The 18,710-nt window shown below is 38.3% G+C and overlaps 1 protein-coding gene across 1 annotated transcript in view; it reads right to left on the bottom strand.

The window, feature by feature from the left end:
• Nucleotides 1-13,744: 13,744 nt before the first annotated feature.
• Nucleotides 13,745-18,710, bottom strand: part of Arsj (arylsulfatase family member J) — a 54,365-nt gene continuing 49,399 nt past the window's right edge. The window contains exon 2 of the mRNA XM_042697589.1: nucleotides 13,745-16,027. Coding sequence (XP_042553523.1) covers nucleotides 14,632-16,027 — 1,396 coding nt within the window. The 3' untranslated portion in view covers nucleotides 13,745-14,631. The remainder of the gene's footprint in view (nucleotides 16,028-18,710) is intronic.

Raw genomic sequence — 18,710 nt, 5'->3', positions numbered from 1 at the left:
ATCTTATTGATGTCACTAAGTTTCAACCATATCAACAAATACTTTTTATTTTACTTTGTGGGCTGTTGGAGGAAGTAAAATTTATTATTGCTAAACAACTAGCAATTCAAATCCTTAGCTGAGCACAAATGGCTTGTTTTTAATCTTACCTTCTCAAGATGCTGAAGATTTGAAAAATTGTGGTTTGAAACCATCACTAGCAGAAAAAACCATGAGACTCTCCAATTAACCAGCAAAAGGCTGGATGTGGAAGTATGGCATAAGAGGTAGAGCACCAGCCTTTAATGAAAAAACCAGGCAAGAGCTCAAGGTACTGAGTACAGTCTTCATTAGCAGCCTACACTCCATATCTACACACACACACACACACACACACACACACACACACACACACACACACACATCCAAATTAAAATATGTTCGTGGAAAATAAGGCAGTAGTATATATAATATTACAGGAGATATTTAATTGCCAATGAATGGTACCCAAAATGTATTGTGCAGGATCTGAGAAAAGACCTACTCAGGCTCTGAAGAACAGGGAAGAATGCTTATGGAGCCAGGGAGATGGGGAATTGTTTATATAGGCATGAGGTGAATATCCTTTGGCTCATGGACCATATAAGGCCCGCAAAATCATTCCCTACAGGATGGGGCAGGCCGGGCTGCTTTGCATATACTTCCCAATAGTCTCCATTGGCCATCTGCCCATATTTAAAATTTTGTAGGATCCTCGAATGATGCTGTAAAACTCCAAACAGCCCCTGATAGAAAAAAAGAGCCCCTGATTCTCCAAGGGAATAGCATGTTTAAATGTATTTCTGGATCTATAATTCGCTTTAGGAATAGAGAAATAAAAACAGCTTTGAGACTAAGTGGATAGAAAGTACATGTTCCTTAATAATTAATCTCTCTTTTAAAAAGTTCTTAATTTGCCTTTAAAAACTTCTCCCATACAACTAGTAAAGGGGCAACACACACACACACACACACACACACACACATGCACATACACAGTCAGTTCAATTTCTGGTAAGATGTTTTGGAGTAAACAATGCTTTAGCATTGTAAAATTTGTTAGCAAGTCACTGACGATGCACTGCTGCTCATTATTTATTTGAAAATAAAATTTTGAAGTATCTTCTTGAAGTAGTTAGGAGTATGGCATTTTGACAGACTTCCAGGGATTAAATCCCAGTAACATGGTACAATGTTTGTGGTTTTGAGCAAGTTGTTTGCTCTCTGTGTTCTTCAGCTGCCGTTAGTGAAAGGGAAAGAATAATGGTATTTGTTACCCTATAATTTTGAAAGAATTGATGAATATATATAAAGTGTCCGTAAAGCTCATTTACAATGAACTTGACATTATATATACGTGAGCCTCTCCTATTGATTATAAACACAGATATGCATATAAACATACCAACATGAATTCAAAAGCATTTTACATATATTATACTATATATATTATTTACTTGTTTATAATATATCATTTACACACATTTAGTGTTTGTGTGTGTGTGTGTGTGCGCGCGCGCGCGTGTGTGAGCACGTGCATGCACGTGTGTGCTGGTACTCAAGGTCTTGAATTCGCACTTGACATTTTCTGCTCCAGCCTGGTGCCTTACCGCTTGAGCCACACTTCCAGTCTAGCTTTTGATCTAGTCAATTGGAGATAGAGTCTCCAGGACTTTTGCCTGGGCTCACTTTAAACCAAGGTCCTCAGATCAGATCTTGAGTATGTAGTATTACAGGCATGAGCCATTAGTGCCTCGCTAACATTTATCTAGTTGAACATATGAAATAACCATATACTCATGTGTAACAGTTGCTAACATCCTTTGCATGTGTCATATACATACACAGGCTATATGAAATGTAACACATTTGTTAAACACTATAACAATTGTTTAAAATACACTTTTTTAACATCACAAAATGACCACTTTAAAGCTCTAATGTCCGCTGTTTTTAAGGGATGGAGATAAAATAGACATTGAAATCTTTGCACTAACACACTGGGAAAATCTAATGTTGGAAACTGCCTCAATGCTAGCCTTTCCATATTGGTCTTGTAAATCACCGTATGGCTTATATTCCTTCCCAAAGCCTGGCTTTCTAAAAGTCAGGCTGATAGCCACTGAGAACATTTAACATCATCAGCATCAGCTGATGAAACTTCCAGCTTCACTCTCTTAGAGATGCTTTAAAATTCCACTGGGTTTGATGAACTCTGCCCTCTTTTTGAAACTATTTCTATTTTGCTCACATCAGCCTCCATTAAAACGAGTCTATGCAATTTCAAAATAGCACTTCTTTCTTATCAGACCTGAATTCAATATATCAAGTGAAAAATAATTTAGGTCTGTATTGTGTGTGCATTTGGCTACCAACATATGAAGTGAAGGCTTCATATTTTATTTATAATTTGTTATGATGAAAGGCCTGATTCAAACCATAAATATAGCTGCAGAGCCACTGTTCATCAATGATATCTGATTTCTTATGACTTTTTGTTTCTATGAAAAAGGGCTGGTGTCATTTAGAAAATGTTATGTATATATTTTTTAATACCCAGAGAAAAAGCTATTCAGTTTCTTTGTCAACTTTAGTTATTACTTGTAATCTTCTTGACAGTCTAAGCTTTCTCTGGTGGGTAAGAGGCTCTTCATTTATTTCTCTTTTTTTTCTCTTCTCTCCTGGCCAAATAATTCCAGATGTGAGTCATTTAAAAGCCCTTTGCCTGAGCAACCTACTCCTTCATGTTCCATTTATTTTTTTACATTCTATCAGTGTAGAATTCCATCTACCATGGGAGGGGGGAATTAATGGCAGCACTATGTTGTAGCTATGTGTTAATTATTCATGATTAAAAACAATAAGATTTCTTTCTATGCTTGGGTAATAGGTTATATGCAGTGAGTATGCCTTAATCTTTCGCTGTTTGCCAGATTTGGCACACACACACACACACACACACACACACACACACACACACACACACACACACATACACACACACACACACACACACAGAAAATACAAAGAGAAGTAAAAGAGGAAAGATTTATTTTGCTCATCAATGTTTTAGAGTTCACTGTTCATCACAACAAAAAAGGTGTGGTAGAGAGAATGCCTCTCATCTTGGTGGTCAGGAAGCAGAATGGACAGAATTAGGCATGGACTTCTGCAAGAGGTGGCTTAAAGAGTGTTTTCCCCTAGCCTACCTTTACAACCTTTCCAGAGTACTCCTCAGAGAGACCACCAACTTCCTATTCTTTAAAGACTGAAGTGAATGAACTCTGGAAGCAGATGCCACTCTAAGAATTACCATCCAGAAACAACAAAATTCCTTAGTTACAAAATTGCTCTAGAGTAGACATTTTCATGGAATCTTTAGAGTCTTGTTTATTGAAGTCTTCTCTTCCCAAGGCCAAAACAAAATGACCTGTTTTGAAAACCTATGATTTATACCAGAGAATCCATTATTTTTTTCTCTTTTAATTCTCTATATAAACAAATTGATCTCTACAGTTGTTAATGGATTCATATACATGTTGAAAGCTAGTTATATCAAATATGTAGAGTTACTATGTAGATTCTTAGTTATCTAGACTATATTTGTGAATGAAGACTTTAAGTAATGGATGGGCTATTTGTACACATAGATTTAGAGGTAATGTGACAAAAGTGATATCTTCTAATGATTATTCACTGCACTAACACCATATTTGTTCAGTTGGAACTCTGAGTACAGATCAACTACAAAATCTTTTGTTTCACTTATTTAAGTATTTTTCCTTCCATCTCCACAAGTAACCCCATGCCAAGTGCACCAAAGAGGTGGCCGTGAATGTGTCCCTTAGAACCTCCTGACTGAAGAGAGAAGCAAGAATACCTGAACTATAAACAATCGAGCCTGAGATCACATGGCAAAGCATCTCCAGTTCCTGCTGCTTTTCACTGAACAGACTCTTTGCTGGCATATCAACCTTACTGCTCTCAGTCCTCTGTTATGAAAAATCACAGCTCATTGGATGGGCTTTGATGAAGCTTGGTGATTGAAGTTCATATTACACACACCTTCTTCAAGATTATTATCCATAGGTAATCTTTGACTGTATCATCCATTCTGCCATGAATGAAACAACAAATGAACAAAGACAGACAATGAGAGTGAGAGGGAAGGGAGGAGGGATGGAACAGAAAAGTAGAGGAAGTAAAAAAGAAAAAAGAAAACTTCCCCACAAAAGTCTGCAAACTGGTGTGGGAAAAAAATTTAAGTATGGAATAAACACTCCAAATAAGGATAAAGGTCTGGAATTGCAAAAATGACCTCACCTGCATATTTTTTGAAGTCATAAAAATTCAGAAACTTGGTATCTTATTTAAAGAACATAAGAATGAACTAAAGTGAGCAAACTAAAAATACACCATCAGTTATCAGTAAGAACTGATAAATAAATAGCCAATAGCTAAGTGTTGTATATTTATTTCAGCCCTACTACATAGAAAAACATTCTTACATCTGATTTGTCTATATTTAAAGTTAGTAATAAATCAAATAAGTGACATGGAGCCTACTTTTTTTTACATTATTTTATCTAAGCATATTGTTTGTTTGTGTGTGTGTGTGTGTGTATGTGTGTGTGTGTGTGTGTGTGTATGTGTGTGTGTGTGTGTGTGTGTTGAGGAATGGACAATAGGAATTCCTTAAAAAAAACACATTTAAATTAAAGGGACAAGTTATAGACTGAGAAGATTTTGATTTTTCTCCAGCATTTTCACAGCAGTGATTTGGTTAGGGCAGTGGCTGTGGGGGACTTATTTCTCGTGATGTCCCCCATCCCTGGACCTACATGCCCTTCCTTGATGAAGATGTGAAGTTTGTGTTCTTTATCCCCAAGCCTGATTTGCATCTTTGACTTGCTGTGACAGTGCGTTTTGTTGAAGTGGTGGAAATAGATCACAGAAATAAAAATATACTGTCATACGCATCTAACATACACTGAGAGGCAAAGGGCAAAGAGATCACAGACAGTGATTCCAGGATTTGCCTATTACAGCAATCTAGTTAAACAGCCTCATTTATCTTTAAGCCTATTTTTTTTCTTGTAAGTCATTGTTGATGTAATGGTAAACTTTGAGACTAACTTGAACAGAGTACCTACTGCTACTAGCCAATGAGAGCTCTGCAGCTCCTTCAAGCAGCTTCATTCTCTGGCTATAACTAGCAGAGGTAACCCTGTCTGTGGCTGTATCCTGGGTTATAACCCTATCCATTGTAAAGTGTCTTTACTGTACATTTTAGTCTGTCATTTTAAATTTGTCCTTGACAAAGTGATGTCGGTTGACTGCTGGGCCTAAATCTTAAGAGGCTTTGTAACTTCCATCTGTCACCCTGTAGGAAGCCAGCCATTTTATATGAAAGAATTGAAACCACCTGTCTAGAAAATTGTCCAGAGAGGGACGGAAAGAGAAAAGGAAAGGGAAAGGGAGAGGGAAAGAGAGAGGGAGAGGGAGTGGCAGAGGAGGAGAGGGGAAGGAAGAGGGAGGAGAGAGGGAGGGAGAAGGAAGAGAGAAAGGGAAAGTGAAAGAGTGAGGGAATGACAAAGGGAAGGAGAGAGGCCCAGTTCATCTCTAGTCACACCTGCCACCCTAGTGCAAATGGATGGAAAAAGCCATCTTGGATCCTCTGGCCCAGGGTCAGCTGTCCCAGCTAATAAATAGTGTGTGGAATCCAGTCCAGTCCAGTCCTCATGATTTTGATGCTGTTTCAAGCCATGGACCATTGAAGTGGATTGCTGTGTAGGAGTTGGTACCAGGATTGCTGTGTGGATCAGTTTATGAGTGACAACTACCAATTCCAAGACATAGAGCATCTAACCATGACCTTTTCTTCCTTTGCTTTTTATTTTGTCCTTCCTAATACTTGATGTGAAAGACAGAGACATCTTCTTGTGACCCTAAGGTGAGGACCAGAGGATGAAGTCCTGTAGTTTGAGGTCAGCAGTGAAGAACAGTGGCCAGGCAGCTTCAGCAGGGCCTGAATTCTATCTCCCCAGCAATCCGTACAATTCTTGAAGTTGAATAAGCACTTAGATTTTCCACAGTGAACTATTTCACTCAGAGGGTTTCTCCCTCTTCCAGCTGAATTTAATGTAAACTGACTCGGCAGGCTTTTAAGGCCTTGTTAAAATCTCAAAATGAAACATGACATAATTGTGTGTAGCAGTATCAGATTTCAAATATAACGGTGCCAACAATAAGCAAATCATCTGCCTCTGTCTGTACATCTGTGTATCTAGGTACCTCTTGTCATCTATCACTAAAAAGCAGACATAAATAGAAATTGAATGTATAGTCAAATGTCACAAATTTTATTTTCAGTGGTCCATTCACTGAATTACCTACTCAGCCTCTCAGAGCCCAGAGTTGAACAACGTTATCTATTTTGGAGGAAGGAAACAAAAATGTAAGTGCCTAGATCTTTGCTAACATTAAGTAAATTAAGAAATTACTTTTTATATTAAGTAAATGAATCTTTATAACAAAAAGAATATTCTGCTAAATAGGTATTCATAATTAATGGAGGTTATGAACAAGATGGGCATTCCTGTTACACTCATCCATCTATTCCTGACTAAAGTTGAATGCTTTGAACTTATACTAAAGCTCAGGCTAGCAAAAGCTGTGGTGTGTCTACCTTTGAATTAAAAATATAGACCACAAAGTTTGTATAGGAATTTTCTCAGCCTATGGCAGATAGGTGGAACTGACGGTTGCAGGGACTTTTCCACACTGACTTTGCTTGGGCTAATCTATTTCTATAACTTTAATACTAAAATAAAGTTTTAAGAAAAAAGAGCACAATTAAAGAATTTTTTTTGACCGGTGGTTGGCCCTGAGAACACAATAACCCAGTCAGGGTGATCACTCTGGGGACTTTAAATCATCTCATAACAGCCAGGCTGGTTATTCATAGGACAATGTCTGGGATTTCTGCTTAAGTATAAAATGGCATTACAATGCTGACCTTTTTTTGTTTTTATTTTGTCTGTCATGTGGGTTGAACTCAAGGTCTGGCATTAGCCCTGAAATTTTTTTTTCTCAAGTCTGGCACTCTACCACTTGAGCCACAGCACCACTTCAGGTTTTCTTTTTTCTTTTCTTTCTTTCTTTTTTTTTTTTTTGCCAGTCCTGGGCTTGATTTCAGGGCCCTGGCACTGTCCCTGAACTTCTTTAGCTCAAGGCTAGTACTCTACCACTTGAGCCACAGCACAACTTCTAGCCTTTTCAGCTTATGTGGTACTGAGGAATCAAACCCAGGGCTTCCATGCATGCTAGGCAAGCACTCTACCACTTACTCACTCAGCCCTGCTTCCGGTTTTCTGGTAGTTAATTGGAAATGGACTTTCCTGCTTGGCTTGGCTTTTAACTGTTATCCTCAGATCTTAGACTCATGAGTAGCTGGGATTAATGGTGTGTTTTTCTTTGTTTCCCTCTCAGAATATTATATAAAAAGAAATATAAAAAGAAATGTACTTATTACCTGACTTAGGTTAACTGTAATCCCTCTGTACAGCATCTTTACAATAAAATTTAAATTAAAAAATAAAATACTGAAATCTAGAAAAAATGTCCTACAAAGTTATTTTAAAAATAAATTCAATGCAATCGTCTTAGGCTTTGTTTTCAACGAAGAGCCTCATTTTTATTTGAAGTTTTTATAATTATATACCAAATCATGACAACTATTTTTGTACTTCTACCTTTCACATACACATCAGAAAAATAGTTCTGTAGGTTTAGTTGGCTAAAGTATAGAGAAGATTTTTAGGAAGATTTTTGGTGAGATGTAATGCAATTTGTCTTGCTATTGGCCTGTAGCAATGTTTATTAAAGTCAACATTCAGGAAAGCAGCAATTTTACTCCACTCTTGCCTAATGTGGATTACATTGTTTTCTTCTGATTTCTATGGAGTTTGGATCATTTCTCACCAAAGGAATTCATGTTTATTCAGAGTTCTTTCCTTCCCTTTCCTCAGTCTGCTAGTGTTGATATAAGCAGCTTGGAATACTTTAATTCTTACAAGACAGATAACTTAGTTGACAATGACTTTGGCGTACTTGGTGCAGGCTAAACATGTTTATTCAGGTAAGTTTTGTTAAGCAGGCCTTTCCCAAGCTTCCTGCTTACTAGTCAGATTTCACATCTGGCTCCATTCCTAACAAAATGAGAAAAGTGATCATTTGTAATGAAAGTAGAAATGTTGTTCAGTTCCCCAGCATTATTCATGAAAAATAACTTTATAAAATGGGTTTCCTTAAAAATGAAACAAGTTGGGGCTGGGAAGGTGGCTCAGTGGTAGAGTGTTTGCCTTGCATGCATGAAGCCCTGGGTTGGATTCCTCAGCACCACATAAGCAGAAAAAGCTGGAAATGGTGCTGTGGCTCAAGTGGTAGAATACTCACCTCGAGCTGAAGAGCTGAGGGACAGTGCCCAGGCCCAGAGCTCAGGCCCCACAACTGAAAAAAAAATGAAACAAGTTAAACCCAAGTGCTTCTTTTGCATAATCAAGAATAAATGTTTATATATCAATGGCTATTTTGCAGTCATAGAATTATCACTTTTTGTATGTTTTTGTACTATCATATCTCAAAAATGAAATGATATTTAATCATGGGTGGGGAATAGCCTATGGATTTTATTTTCTGATACAATGTATGGAATATGCATGTGTATGTATATAAGTATGTATAATACATATTCTCAGTATATATTATATAATCATTGAGGTGTATATGCCAGACCCATTATTTTTATTTTGGGTAATTTTGAGAGGATTAAGGTTGGGCTATGATAAATGGACAAGATTTAACTGTGAATAAATGCATATGTGTATTTTATATACTTAGCATTAACCACTAATATGACTGATGTTTTTATCATTTGTAAGATATTAGTCATATTGCTTGACATAAGTATAAATGCATTAATATGAACTATGTAATTATCAATTGTATTTGGCCTCAATTCATTGACACAAAGCTGTAGTCATCTACCACATGGGATGTGGCTCGATGTCTAGATCCCACAATTTATGCATGTTGGTTAGTCAGTGTGGTTAACAACAACAACAAAAAAAAAAGATTAAAATATTTAAAATAAGACTGCTAGTGGTTCATGCTTATAATCCTAATTACTCAGGAGGCTGAGGATTGCAGTTGGAAGTCAGCTGGGGCAGGAAAGTCCATGAGACTCTTATCTCCAATTAACAGACAAAAGGCCAGAAAAAAAGCTGAGGCTCAAGCAGTAAAGACTGCTAGCCTTGAGCCAATAAGCTCAGGAACAGCGCCCAGGCATCAAGTTTAAGCCCCAGGACTAACACACACAAACACAGACAGACACACGTGCCCACGTCTGCATGCATGCGCACACGTGCACACACACACACAGACAGATTAATAGTGTAGAAAATCAGGCACTTTTTTTCTTCTTCTGCATTTCAGGTCAATTGGACAGTACAGCATATGTTTTATGTATTAGCATGAAGTAGGTACCCTGTACTAGGGCCATGGTGGAATGGGTGGGTAGCACACCACTAATGCAGAGAAGAATACAAACCAGAAGTGCACAGCTCAATGACATTTTAAAACGTGACCCTCTCCCATAAGCACCACACAGATACATCTAGAAACACTAACACCAAGAAGTCTCAATTATGCCCTTTGGGTAATCTGCCAACATTCCCTTCACTCTTTCATCATAATTCTACCACATTTCCTAATTGGGAAATACTTGGGGAGCTTTCTGGTATTGAAATACTATGAATGGTGGGCCTACAAATTGCTGTAACTTTGTATGATTTGGGGTGAACATAGAAACACTTTTCTCGGATATATAAATAGGAATAAAATTTCTGGGACACAGTGATGTTTCCAACTTTTATTGAGACAACCAAAATATTAGTGAGTTAACTCCACCAACTCTCTTCCTTAGGTGTTCCACGTAGTCATTAATACTTGGTATTCATCTTTGAAACAGTATTTTCTGCTTCATATTAGATATACAGTGATATAGCATTATGATTTCAAGTTACATTTCTGTGATGTTGAATTATTCTGACCACATTTTCACGTATTTACTGTTCCTTTGTGTATCTCTTCTCTGAAGAATTTTTACAATTATTTTCTCTTTTTGATTTCATAGGAGTTTATGACAGATTCCAGAAGCTGGTATTTTGTTAGGTTGTATTTGTTTATGAAGACTTCTCCTCTATCACTGGCTTGCATCAAATAGCATTATTGAGGGACGACTTGTCTCCCTTATACTATTTTCCCTTTGGAAACATACAAGTTAGAGATTCTTTTAGTGTATTAGGCACTGTGCAACTACTCCTAAGGCTTAGCTATAAAGAAGTACATCTTCCATCCCAAAAGGCTTCCTCCGACCTTTTGCAGTCAATTTGTACCCTGATCTCTATCCACAGATGACTGGGAATCTATGTTGGAGCAGTTATGGCTTTCTGAAAAAAATATTTCTGGAACCTGAATTAAAGAGCAAGCTTTAGATGTTAAAAGGTCTTTTTTTTGTCAGTTGTGGGGCTTGAACTCTGGGCCTGGGCGTTTTCCCTGAGGTCTTCAGCTCAAGGTGAGTGCTCTACTGCTTGAGCCACAGCACCACTTCCAGTTTTCTAGTGGTTTACTGGAGATGAGAGTCTCACAGAGTTTCCTGCCTGGGCTGGCTTTGAACCATCATCCTCAGATCTCAGCCTCCTTAATAGCTAAGATTACAGGCATGAGCCATCAGTTAAGGGGTCTTAGATATAGAACTATTTGCTTCTCTTTGACCCATAATAAATAAAACTTCTTTGTCTTAGGACCAATTAATTGCCCTTCCGAGTTTTCAAACTTTGGAGTTTTATCTTCCAGAGAGAAATTATTAGCATTCCAAAGTATTACAGAAGAATATAAAGCAAAAGTTTCTCTTGTTTAAAAAGGGAAAAGAAGAGAGCAATTGTCTTAGTCCTACGTAAAAATCATAGATGAAGCCAGTCATTGGTGACTCATACCTGTAGTTCTAGCTATTTGAGAATTGTGGTTCAAAGCTAGCCAGGTCAGGAAAGTTCATGAGACTCTCTTATTTCCACAAAACAAACAAACATAGAAGTAAAGAAGTGAGTCAAGTGGTAGAGCAGTAGTCTTGAGCAAAAAATCTCAAGGTCCTGAGTTCAAGCTCTAGTAGCAGCACATACACACACACTCACACACACACACACACACACACACACACACACACACACACACACACACACACAATGTATCATAAAAACACTGTCCTTTGTTGCTATTCAACATGAAGAGACAGTGGGAATTAATGAGGGAGTCTAGATGTTTATCATTTCCCAACTAATAAATGCTCAAGAGGATTATTCCAATCAGAAAATACTAAAAATAGCCAAGTGTTCCTGGGACCTGCACTAGAGACAGAGTGAGTTTCTGTGACTGATGAATTTCATCTTGCTGAAATGGAGTTGCTGGAAGTCCTCTGTGGTAAAATAAACAACAACAACGACGAAAAGGTGTTTCAAACACTCAATGAAATCAACTGACCTTAACCTTCTAAAGAAATCCAGCCAGGGATTATCACAGCCAAATATGGTGCCCTGGCACGGTGTTAGTTGTAGGTCAAGGGAATTTGGAGCAGGAGATGCTAGAGGAGGCTCTACTCTTGTGACTCATTTCTGCTCAATGTCTGGCCCCAGCAAGGAAGAAAATGATGACCACTGGTCTTTCTCTGAAGAGTTTTTATTAGCTGAATTCATATGATGTGAAGAAAGTCTGCAGTCTGTGAACACATGAACAGACTTTTGTCAGACTTTGATGAGCTTCTATTTTGGCCTCAGTCATTTACAAAATCTATTTTCTTTCCTTGATCCGATATATTTTGTCCCTGTCCACTGTCTATTTCTCTATGTCCATCAAATTTTCCTAATTATCATTTAATCTTTCCCTTAACATTCCCTGCTCCCTATCTAAAAGGGAGGAATATAAGCTTCTATCCTATTTTGTGCTAATGACTAATTACAAGTTTTGTCTGCAACAAATCGGTGTACGTGACACATCTGTGTAGATTTTCCCTCCTTTATAACCTATTTGTTCCCACATCTATTCCCACATACCTTCGGTGGGAAAAGAGAAAGAATACTTCTTTTTAACCCCTACCCTTCTTATAGTTGTTTAGGGTTTAGAGGATTCATTGATAGTATTCTTCAATTACAATTATCAAGGCTTCTCAGTCTTTTGTTTCAAGGTGGAATTGTTTCAGACAATTTTTTTTTTGGGTCCAGTCATGGGGCCTGAACTCTGGGCCTGGGCACTGTCCCTCAGCTCTTCAGCTCAAGGCTGAAGAGCCACAGCACCACTTCCAGCTTTTTTCTTTTTGCTTATGTGGTGCTGAGGAATCGAACCCAGGGCCTCATGCATGCAAGGCAAGCGCTCTACCACTGAGCCACCTTCCCAGCCCTCAGACAATTTTTTTTTCTGTGATATTTTTTATCTACCCATGACCCTCCAGAATGTACTCTGCCACTTGAGTCACACTGCCATGCCTCTTGATGATGTTTTGTTTTTGAGATCAAGTCTTGCTTACTCTGCCTGAGCCGGCCTCAAGTCATGATGCTCTTGCTTCTATCTCTGGAGAATACTTGCACTACTGGCACATGCTGCCACACCTGGCTCTGAAGGGCCTTAAATTCTTAAAACATTGAATCTGGAAGGATTAATATGATTTGAGTCACATTAAAGATGGCTGGTTCCTTTATTCTTAGGATTTTTATTAAATGGCATATGCTGTAACTTAATGCTATGGAGAAAATTGGAGCTATCTATTATGAAAGTAAACTATTGAAATTAAGAAAAAATTTCTATTTTAGTAAATATGTTCAGCCCTAGATTACAGATTCTATTGGAGATGTGCAGACACCACATCTCTGTAGAGTTTCCATATGTATGCATTTAGTGGTACTCCGCCACACATTAGAACACATACAGGTTCTAATCACAGTTGAACCTTCACAGATCACAGTTCATTCTCTGACTTTGTGACTGCTCACCGATGGCCCATGACAAATGCCATTACAGGTAATCCCTCTGTAATCCCCATGCTTGTGGGCTTAAGCAGCAAAGTGGATTTTTTTTTAACTATTTCAGGAAGGACCTCTACCTCCCTTTGCCATTTCTCCCAAGTTGGGTCTCTTTTGCATAAAAGTAGGTATAGCTGGGCACCGGTGGCTCACACCTGTAATCCTAGTTAATCAGGAGGCTGAGACCTGAGGATTGTAGTTCAAATCTAGCCTGGGAAGGAAAGCCTGTGACTCTTATCTCCAATAAATCACTAGAAAATTGAATGTGGCTCTCAAGTGGTAGAGTGCTAACCTTGAGCTGAATAGCTCAGGGATAGCACCCAGGTCCAGAGTTCAAGCCATATGACTGACAAAAAAAAGTAGGGATATCAGAAATATTGTTAACCAATAAGTGAACATTTTTCTCAGTAGAGTAGTTAGGTGGGAAAAAAAATCTCTTGTTTGAAAAATCCTTAGTATCTTGTTAACGTACCATACCCTCAATTGCTTATTTGTAATAACTCTTTGCTTATTGTAGTAAATAGCATAATCTTATGTTCAAGTCTAAAAGTTCTATCAGAAAAGTCACAATAAATTTCTATTAAATAATTCCTTTTAATAATTAACAGATATAAATAGTTTGTGGTGAAAACAATAAAGTTGTACCAACTCTGCACAATTTCCAAGTGATTTCTAAAAATTATATTCATCTAATCACATTCACAATAATAATTGAACAATCATGATTATAACTTCATCTTCCAAATAATTTTCTCATTATATTCGATGGCTTTACACCATATTACAGTAAGTTATGATATTACAGTGATTGGCAATCTGGAAGAAATGAGATAAAATTCTTTTAAGGATATGTAGAAAATAGAAATACAATAATTCATGTCTTTTGCATAAGTTTTATGGACACAAAAATATTTCTTGTGCAAAAATAAATTACATACTTTATATTGAAACGCTACTCTATTAAAGTATTTAGAAAGTAGTTACATTCATTTTGGGCAGTATTCTCAAAGGTCCTTGACATTCCCTTGGGTATAATCAGAGGAGGGTCTCATGTGAGAGAAACAGCTTATTCTCAAAGGAAAGGAAATGATACATGGAAGAGAATCAATGTAAAAACCCAAGTTTCGTATGCTAGAGATACCAAAAAATTCACTTAGAAAATATATTTTTTTCAAAGCCTTTGAGATGACACACTTCTAAAATTCGTTTTTAATCGTACTGCCCAGTAGATTGCCATCAAATTAGCATTGCAGGCTCTCAGTCCCTCCTAGGATCGAAAGCACACGTTTTATAAAGAGGTAGCACCTTTGGCACCTGGTGTAATAAATAGTTTTCCCTGTGGTGAGCGGGTGTCACATGCAGACAACCTGATTTCCCCTATGGCAGAGGTATGTCTGAGCCCAAATTCTGCTGGCGTACCTGTCGAACAGGTGCAAGAATAAGATATGATTTAAACTTAGCCAATCTGGAAACATGTTTTGACTTAGCCACGAGTGACCCCTGCATGGCAGCTTGGGAATGATGAGCGTGCTTTCGGTCCTTTCTCCTTCTTTGCCTTACTTTTCTTTCTCCCGGCCTTATTCTTGTTTGCCTTCCTTTTCTTGTCTTCTTTATACCAGGGGCCCCAGACCCCCCCATTGAGACGTGGGTTACTCCTGGGATCTTTAGCAGGGTACCTGACTGGAACCGCAGTCTTGTTGAACTGGGAAAGCCTCCGTAGAAGCTTCTTCACGATCCCTGGATACCTGCTGGAGAGGTCCACCCTCTCGTAGGGGTCAGCTGTGATGTTGAAAAGCCATAGGCTTTTGCCAGTGGACAAAGTGATCCGTTCATTGTGCCACCGGTTGGGCCCGAGGTTGCTGAACGACTGCGGGGGCACCCAGTCACCATAGCCAGGGTTGCCCGTGAGCAGCTTCCAGTGCTGCACTCGGATGGCCGACTGGATGGCAGTGTTCCAGATCCCATAGCCCGCAGCCCAGGAACCATTTTTTGCTTTGGTATACATGGGGTCAATGTTGTGCAAAATATCTACTCGGGGTGAACGGAGCCCCTCACTAATGGTCTCCCAGACATCATACCCATCGAGCTGAATGTCTTCATCGATCTGCCCTTCGGCCAGGGAGATCAGGGTGGGGTACCAGTCCGTGATGTGCACAAGTTCCTTGCACACTGTGCCTTTGTTTTTCAGAAGTGGGCTATGGACAAAGCCAACAGCTCGGATCCCTCCTTCCCAGTACGTTCCTTTGCTACCTCGGAGCGGCCAGTTACTTCCACCTGCCATGGGCTGACCCCCATTGTCCGAAGAGTAGATGATAATGCTATTGTTGTAGAAACCGTATGCCTTCAGAGCCAGGGTCACGTTGTGGATGGCTTCATCCAAGCACGAGAGCATAGCGGCATACCTCCTCCTGTTTATGTTGATGATGGACCGGTAGTGTTCCAAGTACCTGCCTGGGGCTTGCAGTGGTGAGTGAACTGCTTGATAGGCAATATATAAAAAGATAGGCTTTGCAGGATTATGGGAAGCTAAGATTTGCTGCACTCTCTGAGTGTACATCTGTGTGGAATATAAGCCGTTGTCATAATCCCAGGCCGCGTGGTCATTTTCGTACAGGTCGTAGCCACAAACCCCAGGGCTGTCACATTTGTAGTGTGTGTAGTAATCACCACTTCCCAAGAGGGAGCCAAAAAAGGAGTCAAATCCTCTCCTCGTGGGCATGCATTCTTTCCTGTAAAAACCCAAGTGCCACTTGCCAACCATGTGTGTTGAGTAGCCCACCTCTTTCAGCTTCTGAGGTAGGGTTGCATTGTCCAGGGGTAAACAGTTGGGCTGGGTGGGTCTTATGATAGAGTGCTGGAGTCCTGTGTGTATCTGATACCTTGAGAAGAAAGTAAACACTTCGTCAGGGCAGGGCAAAAGAGATGATGCTCATTATGAATGGTACCCATATCAAATGTTTCTAGGAAGATGAGCTTTACCCAAATCATATATAATCAACTCAGTATTCCTATTCTTCACTGAGAAGTGATACTCTAATTAGTTTGATATTTAACATCGAAAATGCATTGGGATCTGAATCTGTACTTTCTTTCTTTTTTTTTTTTACATCCTTTTATTGTTATTACAAAGGTGGGTTACAAAGAGATTACAGTTATATAAGTCAGGTAAAGAGTGTATTTCTCTTTTGGACAATGTCACCCTTTTCTCGCTCTCTCCCAGTTTGGGTCTGTACCTTTTAATCTAAGATATCTTTGCCTATCTCAAAGTTTTTTGAAAGTTGTTATAAGAGAATTAATTCAAATCATTGTTAGTCTTTTTATTATGTGACAGGAAACTAACAATGAAAGCACAGCATTGGAGAATTCTTGCTAATGTTTTCCAATTATGATCTTACGTTAGCTTCTAAATTATTCCCCTGGATCATTGTTTCAAACTTACTCTTAAGAATATATGCAAAATTGCACAAAAACATCTTGATTGCTTGTCCAACGATAGTTCACATTTAGTATCCAGCCAATTGGAAAGCTAACAAGAGAATAAGAGGGCATCTGATGACAGAATACTTAATTGTTAAAAAGCTAATTTGAAATAGATGTGGGAGCTAGAGCCGAGAATTATATTTTTCCCAATAACAACAGGAAATAAGTCTTTGTTTCCCACGGTCATTTGTATTTCAACCATTTATTGCCTAAGATAGGTTTCTATAGGTTACAATTTAGTGATTGTTCATTTCTAACATTTCATGGGCTTTTTCTTTCAGAAGCTATTATTATTCCACAAACGCATGCATTTTCAGATGGGTCCAGATGTGTCTGTTCATAACACTTTAAAAGAGATGGACTGGAGTTATTCTATAAATTCAAAAAATACTTGCTATAGAATAATACAAAAATAAAAGGAAGAAGAGACAGTTGCAGAAGATTATTAGAGTAAAGGTGATGGCAATTCTTGGAATGAAATTACAAAAACTAGCATTGATTCCCAAAATACAGTATTTTCACAGCCATTTATCCTGAGGGGCTAAAATATTATCCATGCTTTAAAAGAATTGGTCAGTTCACCTCTAAATTTGCAGATGGTGTTGCAGTGCAGTGATGATTGGGTTTAGAGTGTTAATGGCAGGCGTACTCTGATGGTTTTGTGGGACTTGAGCTATTAACTGATCACTATTGCAAAGCTGGGTTTGATACATGGAGAGTTGAACATTCTTGATATTATATGGAGGTGACTTAGATTCCTCAGATACAGAGAGCAGAATATTGTTTAAACTTTTCTGAAACACATAGCACATGTAGATTTTTAATGACTGTTGCATGGAAAATAGAGTGTAAAACTAAAAATGAGAAGCTTCAAACCTTTAGTCATCTCTGACTAGAAGTAGAAGAAGCTATAAGTGCCATACAGCTTCTATAAGCCACTAAATATTTCTCATTGTAGTAATAGAAAGGTATAAAGGGAGAGGCTGGTAGAATACTAAGGAGTAGGAACAGAGTGTTGGGAAAGGACTTAATTAACATTCTTTCACTTTATTTATGCACTTTATCATCATCATCATCATCATCATCATCGTCATCATCATCATTATTATTTTCTTGGGTGACTGCACCTTTGATGTTTACAAAGATAGAGCAGGACATTTTCACAATTATTCACCTGAAACTACAAAATGTATTTAATCTTCGAGGAATATAATTTTTAACCAAGTGACTCAGGGCTGTAGTCAGTGCAAAACTAATGAATTGGTCTTACTTTGAGGAATATTGACCATGAAGGCTGTTCATGAATACTTTGTAAACGCAATAAAAGGCTGCACTCAGTAAAAAACACATACATTTTTCATCTTTTACCACAATCCTATGCAGACCCCCACTGTACAACAGCCACTGGAATATCTATAAAAAACATGCTTCCGTTGTATAATGAATCTAAACAAATTAGCAAGTTCTAAGAGATTCTGAAATAATTACAAGCATAATTCAAATAACAGCCAATATGGACAATCAACACAGACAGAGAAGTTTGTATTTCCCCTCCAATTCCATCTTTGTCATTCATAGTTTGTGAGCAAAATCATACCTACTACATGAGAGGACATTCTTAAATAATCCAGGAAATGACAGGCACCATTAGCTCATGCCTATAAACTTGGCTACCCAGGAGATTAAAATCTGAGGATCATGGTTCAAGGCCAGTCAGGGCAGCAAGTTCCATTTTCTCTCCAATTAACTTCTACATTGCTGGAAGTAGAACTGTGTCTCAAATTGTAGAGCACTAGGCTGGGGCAAAAATATTAATGGACAGTACCCAGGCCCTGTGTTCAAGCCTCACATACACATACACTTCCAGGAGCTGTTTCTACTATAATTCTCTTCTCCAGGGTGATGCTCTGATTAAATAAGATCTCATGTACTTGTCAAAGATTTTTATGTCAGAAAAGTACTGAGTTGAAATTCTGGGTATGAAATTATAAACCAGCCCAAATCAAAAGTGGTTATTTAATTTTAAGTAGTGTTAATTGGGAAGTGTTTGTAATCAACACAGACATCTAATTTAGTATTTGA

Source organism: Dipodomys spectabilis, unplaced genomic scaffold (assembly GCF_019054845.1).
Source record: "Dipodomys spectabilis isolate Male_0828 unplaced genomic scaffold, ASM1905484v1 ptg000225l, whole genome shotgun sequence".
NCBI classification, from domain to species: Eukaryota; Metazoa; Chordata; class Mammalia; order Rodentia; family Heteromyidae; genus Dipodomys; species Dipodomys spectabilis.
Note: the sequence above shows the minus strand (reverse complement) of the source record. Positions and strands in the feature narration are given on the sequence as shown.